Source organism: Alligator sinensis, unplaced genomic scaffold (genome assembly GCF_000455745.1).
Source record: "Alligator sinensis unplaced genomic scaffold, ASM45574v1 scaffold709_1, whole genome shotgun sequence".
In the NCBI taxonomy this organism is placed as follows: domain Eukaryota; kingdom Metazoa; phylum Chordata; order Crocodylia; family Alligatoridae; genus Alligator; species Alligator sinensis.
Genome location: NW_005842208.1, coordinates 662,191 through 681,378, shown reverse-complemented (window position 1 = coordinate 681,378; position 19,188 = coordinate 662,191). Strand labels below are relative to the sequence as shown.

General features: G+C 51.4%; 3 protein-coding genes across 5 annotated transcripts in view; 1 reads left to right on the top strand and 2 right to left on the bottom strand.

Annotated features, from left to right (window-relative positions):
• Nucleotides 1–3: 3 nt before the first annotated feature.
• The window catches only part of FAM83E (family with sequence similarity 83 member E), a 24,760-nt gene continuing 5,575 nt past the window's right edge, over nt 4–19,188 (bottom strand). The window contains exons 5-7 of the mRNA XM_006026790.2: nt 14,143–14,734; nt 8,445–9,670; nt 4–258 (exon numbers count right to left, since the gene is read on the bottom strand). Of these exons, the coding sequence (XP_006026852.1) occupies nt 9,422–9,670; nt 14,143–14,734 (841 nt within the window). The 3' untranslated portion in view covers nt 4–258; nt 8,445–9,421. The remainder of the gene's footprint in view (nt 259–8,444; nt 9,671–14,142; nt 14,735–19,188) is intronic.
• On the top strand, nt 1,832–6,925 carry LOC102378872. 3 transcript variants are annotated; one of them, XM_025207794.1, is made up of 6 exons: nt 1,832–2,138; nt 2,423–2,426; nt 2,548–2,876; nt 4,336–4,500; nt 4,774–4,998; nt 6,864–6,925. In XM_025207794.1, the coding sequence occupies exons 1-6, from the start codon at nt 1,982–1,984 to the stop codon at nt 6,923–6,925; spliced, it is 942 nt and encodes a 313-aa protein (XP_025063579.1). In that variant the 5' UTR covers nt 1,832–1,981. The 3 variants fall into 3 exon arrangements, 1 of the variants encoding a protein (XP_025063579.1); XR_003094797.1 differs by lacking the exons at nt 2,423–2,426; nt 4,336–4,500; nt 4,774–4,998; nt 6,864–6,925 and having other exon boundaries at nt 1,832–2,135; nt 2,548–2,615; XR_003094796.1 differs by lacking the exons at nt 1,832–2,138; nt 2,423–2,426; nt 2,548–2,876; nt 6,864–6,925 and having other exon boundaries at nt 4,347–4,500; nt 4,827–4,905.
• LOC112550796 (sperm acrosome membrane-associated protein 4-like) lies at nt 17,876–18,552 on the bottom strand. The gene has a single exon (XM_025207793.1). The coding sequence runs from the start codon at nt 18,291–18,293 to the stop codon at nt 17,910–17,912; it is 384 nt and encodes a 127-aa protein (XP_025063578.1). The 5' UTR covers nt 18,294–18,552; the 3' UTR covers nt 17,876–17,909.

The following is a 19,188-nucleotide window of genomic DNA, read 5'->3' as shown; positions in this document are numbered from 1 at the left end:
AGCTTGTCTCAGCAGTCTGATGGGAAATCCCAGCCATGTCCTCCACTCTAGAAGCTCCTAGAGCAGGAGGAGGGCTGTAGCTTGCAGAGTTTAAAACCCAGATTAATTAAGTAAATCAATTGCTTCTCCTTTGTGTGATCCACCACAGGATAGCGTTTCCTACTTATGGTGGATTTGCTGCTGTAGTGTGGGGGAAGGGAATATAGGGGCTTCCTACAGGTGACAACTGAGCCAGGATCCCTGGAGAATGACTTCTGGCTGAAATTGAAATAAACAAACATTATCATTAATAATATCAATAATAATTACAGTGGAAATGAAAATAATAAAAGCAGCATTTCCTTGCTGTGGGAAAGCTGGGAGTTTTTCCCCTTTCCTTTTCAAAATGCCATGATTTCTTTTAATAATAATAAATGCAGGGCTCTCCCGAGAAGGGGAACTTGGGGCTGGGATCTCTTATGCAAGGAGGGGGTGTATTTCCTCTGAACTGTGCTCTACTGTCTCCAGGATCTTGGTCTCTGTGGCAAAGCCAGGGTAGAAACACCTTGTTCCCCACAGCTCCTTTCTGCATGGCACCGTGTGCCAGTGGGTGGGCCACAGGTGGGTTCTCAGGACCACGTGGTTTCTTATCTGTGTCAGGGGACTGCTGGGCTCTGACCCTTCCTCCCTTCTCCGTGCCTGTTTCCCTGTGGGCAAAATGGAAGTAACCACAGGGCTGTGGGGTTGCCAAGTGCCTTCCCCTCTCCCATCTCATTTAGTATTACATTAACTGCTCATGAACTACATTAGCATGGAGATGGGACTGCCCAATGCTTCCTTATGCCCTTCTAGGCTGCAGCCTTGGGTTTAACATCAGCCACTGGAAAGTAGGAAGCACAGACTCAAAGCCTGTAACCCTTTAACTCTGCCCTCTTTGAATGATGCCCCAGTAGACTGATCCCAGGCACAGGCTCAGTGGAGGGAGATTTCACACGTGTAGGTACCCATACTCTGTCATACCTGGCTGCTTCTGTGCCCCCTTCCCTTTCCTCTGTGTGGTGATCCCTTATCCCATGCTAAGACAGGACTGCTTCATGGGCATGATTCCACTTAGGAAGCAGTCCTTCATGACCTTAACTCTGCCCACTGCTCCCTGAGTTGCATCTACTCTGGCATTACATTCAGCACAGCTCTGGTACACAATGCCCACCCCTGTGTCTCAGCCTCCTCAGACTCCTGCCCTGCCTCCCTAATCACCTGGGTCCCCTGATTCAAGGAGCCCATTGGTGGTCTTTTGGCAAAAAATCAGCCTCACCCAATTCCCCAGCCTTTAGTCCCTTCTCCTTGAGTGTCCCCAGGTGTCTGTGAGCCAGCCCCTGTCTGCTGATTGTTACATCCACTCCCCACCCCTGCAGCCTTCCAAACAAACCCTTCAAATTGCTCCTCAACAGCCCTAGGATACCACCAAGCCCTCCTCTGACCACAACTTCCCTTCCCTGCCCTTACCTCTCTCCCTGCCACCCACTCCCTCCCCAGGTGAGTCTTCCTGCTCTATGAGCTCAAGGTGGGGGTAGTGCTTCTTGGAACTCCCAGAGGGTGCAGGGGATTGGTTATGGGCCCAACCAATGGGCAGGATTTCTGATTAGGTACTGCTTTAATTGAGGGCAAGGCCTCCTCTAATTGGTCCACTTGGGTCCCACCCCCACATGGGGTGAAGTATAAGAAGTCCTGTGGTTATGCTGGTTTCTTACTTAGCTGGGAAATACTGCTGGGTGGGGTGCTTGGCTTGGGCTCTCTTTCTGGTGTTAGAGGTGAGTGGGGTCTGGTGGGTTATAGTAGTGGCTAAGGGGAGGCTGGGATTTCTGGGGCTTATTTCCAGCTTGAGAAGAAAAGAGGAGCTTGGACTTCTATTCCAGCTCTGGGAGATGAGCAAAAACTCCCAGTAAGATTTGTTTGTAGGTGGGCTGCATGTCGGGCTTGGGTGTGACTCTGGCTGACCCCTATGGATGAGGAGGTAATAATCATAGAAACCCCAGTGACATGCTCCAAGTGGGCGGCACCAGCTGAGCAGAAGGACCTTGCTCCTAGTAAGAGACTCTGCAGCTCCCTGGCCCCTCTAGGGCCACCCATGAAGCTGGAGTCCCTGGAGCAGGCAGGTAGTACCTGGCTTAGGGCACTGCTGAGTCTGGGATGTGGGTAGATAATAGAGCAGAAAGCATGCTGGAGTGGAGTGGAGGGTTGGGGGGGACAGGGAAATTGGAAGGAGGAGGATTGGGAGGGGCACAGGGATATTGAGTGGGGAGCTATTGCAGGGGGTGGAAAATGATGCAGGAGGACCTTGGGGAGATGGAGGACTAGTATACAGTGGCTTGAGAATTGGGGGCTATGTGGGGGTGAAGGAAGTGGAAGGATGTGGGGTTAGGTTTGTGGCTAATTATGGGAGTAGGGTTTGTGGGGGAGTGGTTCAGGAGGGTCTAGCATCAGCTGGGATAGGCATGCTGGGAATAGGGAGGGGCAGAGGAAGGAGGCTGAGGGCACTTTTGGCTCTGAGTTCAGTATCTGCTCCAGCAGCTCCACGGCCACGTGTCCATGTACACCCTTCCTTAGTGCCCTGGTTCCCATTGTGCAGGAGGCACTGCATGTCTTCTCTGCTGGGCAAGGACTGCCCCAGCTCCTGGAGGCTGTGCAAGCAAGGTCTAACCTAGACCTGGCCCAGCTGGGAGGCACCAGGGAGCCTGAGAGGGCTCTTGTACTGGTCCAGCAACAACCTGGGGTCTGGCTGGAGATGGGCAAGAAAACCACTGCTCAACTATCTGGCCCTGGCCCCAGTGAAGACTGGACTGCTGACCACTGGCACCCAAGGGAGGAGGGACCCATGAAACCAGCTGGCTCAGAAGGTAAGAGGCCTTCTCCAGGACTCGGAGCACAGGACTGCAGGGAAGGGGTGAACTCTTCCCTCTGCTGTGGGAGGGAAGTGGGGTCTGGTAGACTGGAGCACAGTGGTGACCTATGGGGGTGCATGTGCACCCCCAGAGCAGTGGTGCACCCTCTGACAACCAGTGTTCCCTGCTTGGGTGAGGAGTGCCCCCCCCCCCCCCCCGAGCACTGGCCAGGGAGTGGGGTGCCAGGAGAAGCGCCCCTGGCCCTTCTGGGTGTACTGCTGGCACTTCAGGTCAACGCGTTTGGCTGTGGGGGGACCCCCCTATGTCACTGACTGGCTGCTGGGGGAGCAAGTGCCCCCCCAACCCAACCCCCCCCGACTTGCATGGGCAACCAGTGTCTCCCTGGAGCAGAGGGCTGAAAACCCAGATTCCTTGGTTCTGTCACCAGTTCTCATAGTGCAGATGGGAGTGGGATATCTGATTGTGTCCAGGTTGTCCAAGTCGAGGGCTGCAGCTGGCTCTGAGATCTGTGCTGTCTGTCCATCCCAGGTGTTGCCTACATTGTACCCCTGGTGCTGGCCATCCTGGCTGGATTCAACAGTGGCTTGAGGCTGAAGAAGCTGCTGGAGCTCTTGAAAAAAGAGCTTGGGGTTGATTTGAAGACTATGGGTCAGTGCCAGGGCCCTGGGGCTGTAATGGAGCTGCTGGGGAGGATGCCAGGTGTCTGGCTGCAAGCCCCAGAAAGGGGCTTCCAGTGCGTCATTTGGCTCAAGAGAGGTACCAAGAGAACTGGGGCTTTTTTTGTTGTTTGGTTTGGGAGTGTTTTGTTTCGGGTTTGGGGGGGGCTTTTTGAGAGGGGGAGGGGCATGTCTTCGTACTCAACATCTCCCTCCCAGTTGCACCTGGGCAAGGCCAAAGTGCCAGGGGTGGTGGCAGTGGAGCTAGTAGTGATGCTGGGGCTGGCTTCCCCTATTCTTTTCCCAGTAGCCAAGGCTCTTGGAAGGCAGCCTGTCTGTCCTTTCAGAGGTCCTAGCTGCAAGATGCTTCCCTCAGTGCCCAAAGCCACTGCTGGCAACCAGTCAGAGCATGGTCTGAGTAGTGGGACACACCTGAATGCATCAGAACCTGGCCAGCAGCTATGAAGGAAAAGACTGTCCGCTACTTGCCTCTGTCATCTGCATCCCAGATGCCTCCTGCCCCTCTCAATGCCATTGGCGTGGGCTGTGTACAGATATCTGGGACCTTAGCCTGGCATATCCCAGGGTAAGCCTTGCTTCTCTACTAAGTAGACCAAAGCAAAGGAGCTGGGGCACTAAGACACTTCAAGAAGCATTGTCCAGGCTAGATCTTTTCCCCTCAGTTCTACCTTGCCTCAAGCCTTTCACAGATCCCATGCCAGAGTCCCATTGTTTCAAATCTCTAGCTGATGTTGAGTGTATTTTTTTTTGTTTGTTTGTTTGTTTTTCCTGTTCAGAGCTTGTGGGTGATTGCCTGGCATCCTCTAATTGGTGTCCCCCTCTGCCAGCTCTCTGCAGCAGCCAGTCGCTGCCAGCTGAGTGCTCTGGGCACTGCTGTACACCTTCCCAGCAACTGCAGAAACCTGCTCTGTCAAGGAAAAAGAAGTCTTTGCAAGATGAAGGTGGCTAAAGTGCAGGGCTGCAAGTCAGGAACCCAAGTTGTGTCGCGGCTTCAGGGCTGGTGGGAAGGGAAGACTCTAGGTGAAAGCAGGTGGGGCTGGGTGTCAGGACATCTGGGCTCTACAGTTCTCAGAGGGGAGTGGTATCTGGGTGAGAGCTGTGGGAAGTAAGAGCCAGGAGGCTTGGGTTTTACCCAGCCCAATTTTGAAAAGCTAGAGGGCTGGCTGGGATGTCTGTTGGCTTGTACAAATATCAAAAAGGACATCTGTCCCCAGCTCTCTCTGCTCTTGCTCCTTTGCTCTGGTGTATCCTGCGCCCCTTCAACCAGGGGTTGAGCCTAAGCAAAATGCTGGAGGTTTTGAAAATGAAGCACGACATGGACTTGATGGTCCTGAGCCATGAGGCAGGATATGCGGATGTCACCAAGCTACTGGCCCGGGTGCCTGGGCTCTTGCTGCGCAGATTGGGAAAGCAGAAATGTATTGTTACCCTTTCCACAGGTAGGAGCGCAGTGTAGGCAAAATTCCTCCCCTTTCTGAGGTCCCTTCTTTTGTTGGGGGTGGGGTTATTTCTTGTCAAAGTAACTTTTTTGTCAGCAAGTGAAATGATGCTGGCTTATTTCTCCCCTAATGAGGGAGGCGGTGGGGAAGGTGCACATTTATTAATTTTGTTCCTTTTATTACTTTCCCAAACATGTTTGGATTGAGCTTGTTTTCAAACTTTTTCCCCCTTCCAAGTATTAGGCAGGTCAGAATCTGAAGTGAATATCTTAGTTTGGATCCAAGTGAAGTGCTTGCATGGGGCCATGGCTTCAGAAAGTTACTATGCAGAGAACCTTTTGTTTTTGTTCCAGGCTATAAAATGTAAAGGTGGGGAGTGTTAATAGATGGATCCACTCCTACTAGCAGGGCCTGGGACTCCCCAAATGTCTCATTGGAGTATAAACCTACAATTTCTGATGGCCTACACAGGGTCCTTCTATCAACAGGTAGTGCCTGGGCTCGTTCCCAGCATTGGTAGTCAGCTCTTATCAGGATGTGTCTATCAGGCAGGTGGTATCAAGATCCCATGACAGAGCAATGAATGCAGCTGTGATGGCCCAGGGAGTAGGGTGAGAGAAGACCCTGGCTAGAATCTAACCATGGTAGCTGATTGAACCAGCTGTACAGTGAGGAAGAGCTGGGCATCTTGTGTTCAACTGCTGGTCTTCCTTCCCAGCAATGGTACTAGTCAGCTTTTAAATCAGACTAACTTCTTAGATCCTTGTATGTGCTCTGATTTTTCTGGAGGGTTGGCTGAGGAGAGAACTTCTTAGTTCAATTTGCAGGAATTTTACATAGTTGTCTGCTTGGGGTCTAGGGAAGCAATCAAAAGTGCAGATTTACTCTCCAGCACTTATTTTAAAGATGATTTTTATTTATTTAGTCTAATCAGCAAGGAATTCTGCTTTTGGGGTGGATGTGGTGGGGTTTTTTTTTTTTTTCTGTTTTGTTTCTATTTTTCCTTCCCCCACCTCCCTCACTGTGGAGCTTATCCAGGCCAAATTCTGGCTTCTGCACTTTGTATTCTAGAAAGCACAGTCTTGCCCCTGGTGTCCATTAACAGACACCTTTTTGCCTTCAAAAGGCTCAGCTATACTCCCATCTCTGGGCTGATGTGATGGTTGTGGAGCTCTGTCCCTCACAGACTTTGTGGTGGTGCAGCACTAACTTCGAATTTTTTTTTAAGTGGTTCTGGACTTTGGTTTGACTGTTCATCTTATCTTCAGTAAAGAGCAGTGGTATGAGTGGAAAATACAGGTTTAATCTGGGTATTTCAAGTGGGGTTTAGCTTTTCCTGTGCACCTCTATCTGAGCATGCCTGGAGGTACCCTTAACATGGTTTTTCCTCCCACAAACTGCACTTGATCCTTTTTAAACGGGGACTGTCCCAACCTGCCTCGCTCGCTTGTTCGCTCTGTCTCATGCAGGCTATAATACTCATTCAGATACATGTCCCTATCCTTGAAGACCTAGATGTATTCTGTGGGGACTTCAGAAGTCATAAATACCAAAACAAGGCCCTGAACTGCCCTTACAGATTCCCACTATCCCTCAAATGTATGTTGGGGTGGATTCCTTAAAACTGAACCTGAAAATGTGAAGTGTACTTGTATCCAGGGTTGACTTGTAAAAACAGTAACAGTACAAAGTTGGTCCAATAAGATGCATGCAGTAGTAGGCTCTTATCCTATATATGGACAATTGTGCACAGTAGTGTGTATGACATGGGACAAGCCAGGAGGACATGGGGGAGTTTAGCTACCATGGGGGGCGGGGATCCCATTCCCACTCAAAACTGTTTTGTCTTTGTTTTTCCCCTGCAGGTATTGTGAACAACTCTTGTGATGGAAGATGCTCCTGCCATCCTGGATCCTGGGCTGGCTGAGAAGCTCCTCAACACTTCGGGTTGGGGGAGGGCATGGCACTAGGGGTTCCCTAGTGCATGCAACTTACTGTAAAAAAACAAAACAACTTTTTTTCTTCTTCTCCCCTTTGCTGGCTTTGCATTTAGCCCTGGATTTTGCAGGGAAGGGGGCTTCCCTGGATCATGACATCTGCTTTCTAATAAAAGCAGCTGCTCTCCTCAGCATTGGTGTTACTCCCTTCCCCACTTGACTTTGCTCTCTGGAAGGGGAGTCTTCTCTGACCTGTTCTAAAAATAACCTCCAAACCTGCCTTAAACCTGGCAGTACCCCCTGCCCTGCCCCAGTCCTAGCTGGTCAGCTTCATTTTTTGTAGCCCCTGGATGTGTGCCTGAAAGTTAGGGACAGCTGAGATGGCTGTATTTTACAAGGTGGGGGAGCTGGACACCAGTAGGCTGCAGAACCCTGGATCTACTGTTCTAAAGTGATTTTTCCCACTGCTGGTTGCAGCAGGTGACAGCTTGTAGTGAGTATGGCTTTCTAATGCATTTTGGTTGTTGTGGGGTTTTTTTGTTTTTGTTTTATTTTTTTCTCTCCCTTCTGAGATGAAGGCCACATGGCTCCCAATTGGGCAGATCCAATACAACTAAGATGAAGAGCTCACTGTGCTGCACTAGAAAAAATATTTCTGTTGTGGTAGAAGGGCACATTACTTCTTTTTGTTCTTATTAAATGACTAACATAAAGATGAGGAGTCATCCTTCCTGTATATCCCTGCTACTCTTAGCCTATGGGGCATGTCCCCAGGCTAGAGAACCCAAGTGTACTGCCTCATTATCACACTAGACCCGCCCCCAGCAGGGGTAGAACGTGTCTCCTGTACCCTCCCTCATCTAACCCACCAGACTCAGTTCATGGTATTGTTTTTCCCATGGGGCTCTTATCAGTCTCTCATACTACAACCCCTGTACATTTCAGGGGGGCAAGGTCCCCTCCCCTTGCACTTTCCACTTCGGGGGAGAAAGCAGAGTCTGGGTCAGGCCTACTTTCCCCACCCCTTCAGAACTGGTTCTTCCAGTCTCTGCAGCTGGGTGCTGTACCATAACCTTGCCATCTTGAGGGTAATTTAGCATAACCAGTTACAGTGGTAGAACCCTCCTGCCACTTCCCTTGGGAGGAAGAAAAGTTTCCTGTTGATTCATATTTAACCCAGGGCTCCCATAGGCCTAATCTGTCCCAAGTCCACTTTGCCCCCAAGTTGGGGGCAGGGAGAGAGACTGGAGCTGAAGAGTTCCTCTCCCACTTCAACCTCCATGTATCAGTTGGTCCTACTAGCTCCAGTGGTGCTGCAGCTCCCAAGGCCTGGGTAGTTCCATCCAGTACCTAGGTCCCAGCTCCAGCCAGCACTTGGCTACAGGAATATGCTCCCCTGCTACTAGCTTACCAGCAAAAGCTGATTTGTTAAACTGGGTATCTCAATATAATCGCTGGCTCTATAAATCTGTGCCCCATGCCTGCTTTACACTAGTGAATTCTTAGTACTTCTCGTTCCTATCAGCTGCCACAGGGATGGGTCATCTCTTCAGTAGTGTCAAAACCCAAGTGAGGAAGTCTGGGATGGAGTGGTCCTCCTGCTGATGTCTGTCTGTCTGTCTGTCTGTCTGCTCCAGTTCAACCCAGTAACAATTGTCATAGCTTATAATAACACCCATTGCCTGGAGAACAGTCCCCAACAGGGTCTAGTTGAGACCATCATGTCCTCCCAGCTTATACCAGTATGAGCAGGGAATAGTCCCATCAGAATCTAGTCTTGAGCTGCATCAGTCCAACCCAGTAACCAGTACATCCAAGAAACTCCTGTCAGGCTCCAGCTGAAGTCTTTGGTATGGCATTGGCTTGCCCCAGTACCACAAGTAAAACCGGGCAACATGCCCATCAGCTTCCAGTTTAGATTGGCATGGTGCACCAGTTTGTTTCAGCACCATCAGTGTAACTTGAGTTTAAGTCATCTGCCCCTTCCAGTACCAATAGCATGACCAGGAGAAACTCTCACCAGAGTCCAGTTAAAACTGTCAGTATGCAACGGTTCACCTCAGCAACTCCAGCATAATGAAACCAAACTCCTTTCAGGTTTCAGTGTAAGACAGGGTTTCTGCACTGGCTCATCCCAACAACAGCAATACAACTGGCTAGAACTCCCAGACTCCAGTTTGAGCTGTGCCCATCCAGCCCAGTAATGCCACTATAACCAGGACAGATGCCAATCAGACTCCAGTTTAGCCAATCAGTATGCAGCATGCATCAGTTCATTCCTGCAACACTGGTGTAATCAGGATGATATACCTGCTGGACTCCAGATTGGCACTCGCCAGTTCATCCCAGTTCACACCAACACAACTGGGGACACCTCCTTTCCAGATAGTATCTGGTTCCAGCGTAACCCTTGGTAGCTGTGTACGAGAGAGGTCGAGGTGTCTTCTGGCTCCGTTGTCTCCTGGCAGATGCCTCCAGTGCCTGGATCAGTAGTGCCACTGCTTTCCATAGCTGTGTGTGGTTGGCTGCCCCCAGGGCCGTGGCAGAGCCACAGGGCCATGATACAGCTGCCCTTGCAACCGACCCAAAGCCAGGTAGCCAGATGCCCCAGGGGGCTTGTAGCCAGGTGACAGGAAGACAGGGGGCTGGCGCAGGTCCTCACCAGTGTGTGGGGCCCCACGCTGCCGCATCAGTGCCCGGGCTGGTGTGTCCTGGTAGCCCCACTTGGATTTGCCCTGGAGGGAGAAATGGGGGGGCAGCCCCAACCCCCCCCAAGAGAGAGTGAGTCCCTTCCAGCAGCCTTTTCCCTCCTATAAACTCTCCCCCCATTTATGGTCCTGGCATTGGGGAGGGGGAAGGGAGGTGCCCAGAGCCCCGATATAGTTCCTGCTCCCAAGGGTCCCTCCTACTATGTGCCCCCCCTGTATCTCCCCGGGGGTCCCCTCCCTGCCCTCTACGATCTCCCCACCTCCATGCATCCCTTCCCCACCCTAGTACCACCTTGACCACTCCAGGGTGCCTTGCCCTGCTCCCCTCACAAGCCTTCTCTCCAGCCCCATTTCTAGTGGCAGGAGCTGCAGAGAAGCCTGTAATTCACAGCCTAACACCAAGGGGATCTCTGGCCCCCAGGACTAGACCTCTCCAGTCCTGCCCGAACCCTCCTCCTAGCACCCCAAAAACCTACATGTGTTGGGGCAGGGACAAGGTGAAAGGGCAATAGGGGAACAGGAAGGAAAGAAGTAGGGAGAGAGAGAGAAAAGGAAGGAGAAAGGGGGCAAAAGAGGGGAGAAAAGTTGGGGCAAGAAGAGAGCACAAGGAATTGTTTAAGGAAAGAACCTGGGGAGGGCAGGAAGGGGGCTTTCATAACCCCCCTCTTCTCAGGGTGCTCAGGCAGGACACCTGGGCCCATACCCAGCCCAGACTGGTGCATGAGTCAATATTGACGCAGGGTGGGGGTGTTGGGCCAAGGCGGAACAACTTGCAAGGACAAAATCAGTAAGGCAAAAGTGAAAAATGAGCTTTACCTGGTGAGGGAAGTTAAAGACAACAGGAAGAGGTTCTCAGCCTTTTTACACTCAAGGCACCCCTTTGAAAATGCCAGATCTTAATTTTCACTCATTTTTTGACTATGGAAAAAGAATACTGCATTTTTTCTGGTGCAAAGAGCTCAGAATGACAAAATAGGCCAGAAGTTTGTTAACGCTATGGATTCTTATTTAAAATCATTGGGTTTATCTTGTGAATCATGTTTGCACACCTAACAGTGCTAACATGGAATGACGTCCCACAACACCCTTGAAAGGCTCTCAAAGCATCTAGAGTGAGCTGAGACTCACTATTCTATAAATTTTTGACTGGAAAACAAAGATCAAGGAAGCTATGAGGCCACCATTAAGTACTGAGGGTGAGCTCTTAACAGAAGATGCAAAGCAGGCAGAGTTGCTCAAGAGCTACTTTACCTCAGTCCTCACAAAGAAGGCCGCAACCAGACAGCTAATAAAGATTATCTGGATAAGGACTAGGACAAGCCCAGGGTTGAGAAAAGAAAAATTGAGAGAGCTTTTGCTGGATCTGAATGCATTAGTTATCACGATCTAATGAACTTCATCCCAGAGTCCTGAAGGAACTGGCAGATGAGATTTTTGAGCCTTTGGTAATAATATTTACAAAATCATAGGAAATAGGTGAGGCACCACCATTGTCCCTCTGCCTTACTTGTGGTAGGTTAGGGTGTTATGCACTGTGGTTGTCAGGGCTGACTATAGTTTTACTAATAGGTTAGGCAATGAATGTGTATAGGATGGGTTGGATAGGGAATAATTTGGCATCTAGTAGGGGTTTGGAATAGGTGATCTCTGAAGGCCCCTTGCAGCCCCCCCTACAATTCTATGACTGGAAAAGGGCTGGCAATACCCCTTTTTTAAAAAGGAGGACCTGGGGAATTATAGACCAGTTAGCCTCACCTCAGTGCATGGGAAGTTACTGGAACATATTATAAGGAAGTCCATTTTCAAGGAAATGGAGAAGGAAAGGCTGATCACAAGCAACCAACATGGATTTATTAAGAACAAATTGTGCCAAATAAACTTGATCTTCTTTGATAAAATAACTAGCTGGGTGGATGGAGGGAATGCAGTGGATATAGGATAGCTGGACTTCTATAAGACTTTTTATGAGTCTCACATGGCCTTCTCATAAGCAAATTGCAGAAATGTGGGCTAGACAAAGTTACCGAAAGGTAGGTAGACAACTGGCTCAATTGTCACAAACCAAAAGGTATATAAATGGATTTATACTGGAATGGCAGAACGCTGAGTGGAGTTCCACGGGGGTCTTCCTGGGCCTGGAGCTGTTCAACGTGTTTACAGATTTATTATTTGGATAATGGAATAGAGAGCTTCTTGAACAAATTTGCAGATGACATGAAACTGGAAATGATTATGAGCATACTGGTGGACAGGAGTGTGTTGATACCTTTAAGAGTGGTATGTATAAGTTGTTACATTTGAATGGGGGAGAGAGGAGGGAACCCCATGGAACAGCAGAGGGGGAGGCTAAGAGGCTCTCTGAATGAACAAGCTTTATTGTTCAGTAAGTTTAACTCCTTGGTCTTTTGAGAACACAAAGAGAGCAATTCAAAAGGATTCTGATTCTGAGTGGAAAGCTGAGATAAACCCAACAGGCTGAAGTGCAATACTGAGAAATGCAAAGTGCTATATATATATATATATATATATATATATATATACACACACACACATACACACCTTGAGAAGAATAACCAATAATACAAATACAAGATGGGTGGATGGCGGCATTAGGGAGGAGGAGCTGTGAGTCCTGGTGGATCACAGACTCAACATGCATCTGCAGTGTGATACAGCTGCACAAAAGGCTAAATGTGGTTTTGGGTTGCATCAACAGGAGTGTTCAGTTCAAGACAAGGTGATTGTGCCTATTCATTCAGCACTGGTTAGGCCTCATCTAGACTGTTGTGTGCAGTTTTGGCCTTGATGTTTTCAAAAGGACATAGAGAAAAGTTAGAGGGGATCCAGGGGTGGGTGACAAAATGCTAAAGAACTTGGAAGGCAAGCCATGTGAGGAGAAGTGGAAAGAAATCGGCACATTCAGTTTGCAGAAAAGGTGCCTCAGAGGGTGGACATGATAGCAGTCTTCAAATATCTGAAAAGCTGCCAAAAAAAAAAAAAAAAAGGAAAACACCGTTTTTTCTGTTGCTGAAAAGAGCAGGAAAAGGACCAATGTCTTGAAGTTGCAGCAAAAGAAGTTTAAATTTGATCAACTGGATATCAGGATAAACTCCTTCACTGTTAGAACAGTGAGGCAGGGGAACACACTGCTTGCAGAAGTTGTGGACTCTCCATCCTTAGCAGTTTTCAAGAAGAGATTGGACAAGCTTTGATCAGAGATGATCTAGGAGTATCTGTGCCTGGCGTGGCATGTAAAAAGCAACAGAATGATTGCTGGGAGATAACAAGAAGAGTTTTGTAGCTTAAAGAAGGTGGATAAAGCAGATGACCATGGTCAGCAGCAAAAGAATGAAGCAGATCTCCACCCCCGGCTTAATTATGAAAAGGAGATCTACGCAGCTGGAATAACTCTGTGGAGGAGATGGAGAAAGGGGTGTTCTGGCTGTCTAGTTAGTTAAAGGTTTTTTTTCACCTTCCTCAGAAGCATTGGGTGTTGGCTGCAGCCAGGGCTGGGGACTTTGGAGTACGCCAGTGCTCCTGCTAGAACTAAAACCCTGAGGAGTTTCTGGTTAGAGGGTCTTGCCCCTCCACTCAGGGTCATATCAATCACCATGTTTGGGGTCAGGAAGGAATTTTACCCCATGGTCAGACTGGTACAGACTATGGGAGGGTTTAGCCTTCCTTGTAGCAAGGGTCTGGCCCTCTTCCTTGGATCTCCCCAGAGCATTTTAGCAGACCTTGCAGCAGGAGGACAGTGACTGTTATTGTCCCCCAGCTTCACCTGTGGCAGGTTAGGGTGCTTCAAGAACCTTTGAGCAATATGCCTTGTAGTTGTGCGACAGAGTTGATTATGTAGTTTTAGGAATAGGTTACATAAGAATTTGTATGGAACAGTTTAGATAATAACAATCCTGCCTCAAGGAGGAAGTTGAACTGGATGACCTCTGGATGTCCCTTCCAGCCCTACTTTTCTATGATTCAAAGGTGGGGTGGGGATGCCCAGGTCACACCCCCTCACCAGGGCTTGGGACACATAGACAGCCCTCCTCTCCCCTGTCAAGATAGCCATCAAGTCCCAGCATTACCCAATTGTTACCTATCCCTACACCTTCACCTTCTCACCAGTTTGCTGGGGATGCCTAGCCCTCTGTTCCCCAGCCAGGCCTTGGGTTACGGGTGGGGGGAGGACCCCAGCCCCTCCACCCATTCCCAGACTGCTCTACCTGGCCTTGGAGTACAGTAGGACCCCAATCTCTTGCCTCAGTCTCCCCATCCAGGAAACCCTGGTCTTTATCCCACCCCACCCCTCCTTAGGGGCTGGGAGCCACAGAGCAGCCAACTTGCCTTGGCTCCTCTCCTGGCTCTGTGCTGGTATGCCAGGAATCCCCAGCTCTGCCCTATCAGGCCTCAAGGTGTCAGGGGACCTCAGTCCTAGCCCCCATTCTCCCACCACCCAGGGCACTGATTTCCCCTGCCATCCCTGGGCACAGCAGACTCACCTGGGCATCATCCCCCAGCTCAGTGCCATGCTGGCCAGAGTCAGTACTGGAGCCTGAGAGCTGCGAGAGCCGGCTTAGGTCCCACAGCGACTTGGTGGGCCTCTGCCCTGTGGCACGGGTAGCTACCAGCCGGGCCCGCTGGACACTGCGGTGGATGTCACTCAGGGCAGCATGCCCCCTAGGAGCCTCCATGGGGCGCCGGAGTGGTGTCACAGCTGTGGCCTCAGGCAAGTTGATGGGGGAGGGACCATCAGCAGCCATGGCCCGTGTGGCCCTCACTACTGCCCAGTCGCCAGCTCGGCTCTTGGCCACAGGCTGGGGGGCCACAGAGCGGCGCTCAGCCACGTGGTGGGCCCCCGGGGAGAGGTGGACGCCAGCCAGGGTGCTGAGGAAGGGAGCCACCTGGGATGCAGGTCCCCCATTGGCATGGTCATGGGTGGGAGGGCTGGCATGGGCAGTGGATGGCGCGGGAGGCCGCAGTGGGTGCGAGGCAGCGTAGAGGGTGCGGAACTCCTGGTCGAAGGTCCCAGCCACATCGCCTGTCAGCAACATCACCAGCTGGCGGTGCAGGCGGGCATCAGTCCACGTGAAGCTGTTGGGGAGGGGAGAGAGTGGGGGTAGTTATGGGGTGGAAAGGACAGTGGGATGGGGCAGCAAAGCATGGGGTGGGGTGGATGCAGTTGAGGGGCAGAGGAGGGGAGCAGAGGAGAGTGGGGTTGGGAGAGGGAATTAGGGGAAAGGATGGGGCCAGGAGAGTGGGAAGGCAAGAGGAATGGGATAGCAGTGCGGGGGAGAAGGGAGGGGGCAGTGGAGATAACAAGGTAAGGGAAAGCAGAACGGAGTGGGGAAGTCAGGCAGTGGGGGGGAGGAGGGGATGAGAATAAAAAAAAAAAACTCATGAAATTTAGAAGTGGAAACCATGAAAATCCTCTCACCCCCAACATAGCTGGAAATATTTTGTTCTCTGGGGGGAGGGGGCATTCCCCCCACCCCCAACAAGCATCTGCCTGCATCTGCTTATGGGAAGGGTGGCATCTAGACACTACCCCTCCCAAGCATCCCCCTGCCCATTCTCCCCAGCAGCTGGAGGCAAACAGACACAGCAGGTGCCACACACTGCTCAGGGGTTACACAGGGGCCCTTACCCAGAGTTGACACTACCAAACCCTAGCGCAGAAAGGGAGGTTGTGTCTGCCCACTATTGCTGGTGGAGGAGGGGTAGATGTCATGAGGCAGACTGGAATTGCCCCAGATGCCAGGTTCAGAAGCACCCATTGCCATCTCAGATCTCCTGCTGCAGCAGTGCAAAGCCAGCCTGTGCCCCACAAGCTGAGGCCCTGAGCTGCAGGCAAGAGATGCACATTCCCAAAGCAAGTGGCTGGTGGAGATGACACATAGGAAGAATCTAAACATTGTCCCTTTCCTGAGTACCCCCTCCCACAACTGGGGTCAAACAGACACAGCAGGTGCCATGCATAGCCCAAGGGTCTCACACGAGGCCCAGCTTGCCCAAGCAATGAGATGTGGTTGCCTCTGGGATGGGGAACACATCAGAGGCTGGCTGGTTCTACTGGGACTTCCACACCCAATATGCAAGCTTCGCCCAGGACATCTGGGTTCTCAACCCAGCGTACAATACCCTCTGCTCACTCCCCTTCCAGCCTTGATGCTGGATTCATCCCCAGGACACCTGGGTCCTACTCCTGGTTTGCAAATGCCTGCCACTCCTCCTTCCCCCACCAAGACTCTGAAAGTACCTCCAAGATGCCTCAGTCCTACCCCCAGTTTGCAATTCCCATTGTGGCCCCATCTCCCCTCTCAAACTAAACTTCAAGACACCGTTGATCTAAGCCCAGTTTGCAATCTCTTCTACTTCCTGTCTTCCTCATTTCCCCCAGCACCTTGGACTCCCCCACATGACCCCTGAGCATGGGCGACTGGTGCCACTGTAGCCCGGGGTGGGGGGCACGTGCCCCCCCCCAGCAACCAATTTCGCTGACCGGGGGGGCGGGGGCGCACCGTGGCCGATCTCACCAATGCGGGGTACGGCTCCTCCCCCGGCCGATTGCGAAGCAGCAGATCACAAGGCAGCCAACCACTGCAACCACTTCTGGGAGCACCGCTCCCTGACTGGTGCTCACACAGGGGGCACCAGCTCTCCTGCCTGCCCCCCCTGCCCATCGCCTAAGTGGCAAGCATGGCCAGTCAGGGGATGCACTGGTGCTCTCAGGGGGTGCATATGCACCCCCCTGCACCCTTTACGCATCACCACTGCCCCTGTGTGCCCTGCCCAGATTACAATCTCTCTCCCCAGGACACAGGACTCAGCTCCAGGATGCCTGCTGCTTCCACCTCCAGACTCATCCAGACCCTCCCTCATCCATTTCAGACAGAGCCCTCCCCTCACACTGACAGCCAGGTAGATCCAACCATCTCAGATGCTATAGCCAGAGGACACCAATGGCACATCCAGATATGTGTGGACGTTTTATTTGGAAAAGGTTTGGTTTGGAAAAGGTGTGGGAAAAGGTGAGTTGGCTCCTTGAAAGTGACAGGAGTCAGGCTGATGAAAGGGAGGCAGCAGTGTATGGACACCAGGGGCAGCAGCAGCAGGGGTCCCAGACAATGTGTTTCGTCCAGTGTGTGTCCTGTGTCAGGAGTGCCCTGTGGCAATGCAGGAACCTCCTGTTATACAAGCACACCGAGCTCAAGGAAACAGACTGTGTTAAAATGTTTCTGAGTGAACTTCAGTCCTAGCACTGGAAATCGATGAGTGCGGATGGAGAAGATGTAGCCAATTTCATCTGGAAAAGCAACACTTGGCACAGGTTGTTCAAAGACCACCCCGGGAGGGGAAGTAGACAAAGAGAACAAAGACGACAGAGATGCTACTGGACCTGGAGACAGTGAGAAGGACTACAACAGGATCAGTAGCAGCAGGACTGACAGCGGCATCAACAGCGACAGCGAATGAACTGAGAATGTAAACCCCAAATCAGGGTTTGGACTAAAGGACTGCGATTTGGGTAGGTGAGGGTGGAGGGAGGGTGTGCAGGGGCATAGGGGATTGGGTGAGTTTATTGTAATGGGAAGCGCGGGTTTCTTAATGCAGTTTTAAGATGTGTGATGGAAATCTTATGATAGAGGATGGATACATATAACTCTCTCCCTATATATAGAAATATATTTTAATAATAATTAAAAAAAAAAGTGTGGACGTTTGGTTCTCCAGAGAACACCCATGCCACACACACTTTGGCGCATGGCAAGTTGCCCCAAGTGGGGTAGGGGAGGCTGGGGCCAGCACTGAGCTGACCCTAGCAGGGCCTGAAGGCTCCTCCTGGGAGCCTTCCAGGGCTGCAGCAGCAGTAATTCTGCCATGCAGAGCCTGGCCAGCAGCCGTAGCACAGCTCTGGGCAGCCCTGAGCATGCACTGGCCGAGTGTACGTTGCACGGTTGTTTTTATTTATCCTCAATTTTTTTTTGACCTCTGGATATCCAGGGGTCAAAAAAATCTGTGGGAAAAAACCCAGCGCAGCACACACTCTTGCAGCATGGAGGACACCAGACTGTGCAGTATGTGGTGCTGCAAACATGTTTGCAGCACCGCATACCACACAACCGCACTCATTTGGACGCACCCCAAGTGTCCATGCCTTCCCTCCTGCCCCCTCTCCCAATGCCCCAGTGCCACACAAAGCCACGCCAGCCATCCACCTCTCTCAGGGTTTTTATTAGATCCCAGTCCCCCTCTCTCCTGGGCAGGCTCAGGGGCGCCCCAGCAGGAAGGCGAGGCCCAGTGCCAGGAGCAGGCCAAAGCCAGGCAGGCGGGGCAGGGCAGTGCCTGCATTGCACAGGGCCCCTTTGCAGCACTGAGTGACCAGGCTGTAAGTGACACCCATGTGGGTGATGGGATGCTCCTTGCCACAGTTGATAGCTCTGGTACAGCCCTTGTTCTGCACCACAGAGACACCCAGGGCCACACCACGGCCCACAAAGCAGTCCTCATCATTGTCGCAGCTCATGAGCGTGCTGGGGCATTTCTGTGATGATGTCACCTCACAGAAGTAGCAGTCCTTGAGGCTGGCCCCAGGCACTGCATTCAGCACCAGTGCCAGTACCAACAGTAGCAGCATTAAGGGCCGGGACATGGGGTATAAGATGTGGAGCTGAATTTTCACACTGCAGAAGGACAGGATGCGTGGCTGGGCAGTAGGCAGGGATTTCTCTGTTCCAGGAAGGGTAGAATCGCAGACCAGGTCTCCCTGCTCCAATGAGGTCAAAACCAGGTCCCAGTTAACCCAGTGGGTCAGAACCAGGGCCTAGACTGATGTCTTTCTGCTCACAGGAGGGCAGATGCAAGTCCTAGTTATTGGATCTCGACTCCAAGATGTGGCAGCAGCAGAACCAAGTTTCAGTCTTCCCAGCCCACTGAATTCAGAACCAGGATCTGGACTGGGCCTGCCACAATGCCAAAACCAAGCTCTGGGTCCAAGTCTCCAGCTCCTGTGGCACCAGAAGCTCTTCCCAGTTAATGGATCTGGATTTCAAAGCAGATTCCCAGTTCCAGCAGACTTTGAACCGGATCAATCCAATCTCAGCAACTCTGGAACAAGGATCTGGGGCCCGAGCTCCAGAAAACCAAGGGTCTGGCACTCTCTGGACTTCTCGCAGGTCCAGAGAACACAGCAGGGAAAAAGCTAGATTTATTGACTTAACAGCAATGACTTCACAATGGTCAGCATGAATCTCATTGGCCAATTCCAGGGACAGGAGAACCAACTGATATCACTACAGTGATATCATAGTGGCCAGTGACCTCAGCGTAAGGTCAACTGAAGGAAAAGCAAGTGCAGGAACTGGTATTATAAAGAGGGGGGTCTAGTGAGTTTGAACAGTGGAGGCTGGGAGCCTGGATACCTGGGTTCTAGCCCCAGTTCTGAGAACACAGTAGGGTCCTAGTGAGTTAGAGCAGGAGGATCCTGTCCCTGGATCCAAACCTCACCTAATGTATGGCCTGGAGGGCGAGCCCCATGGAGGACAAAG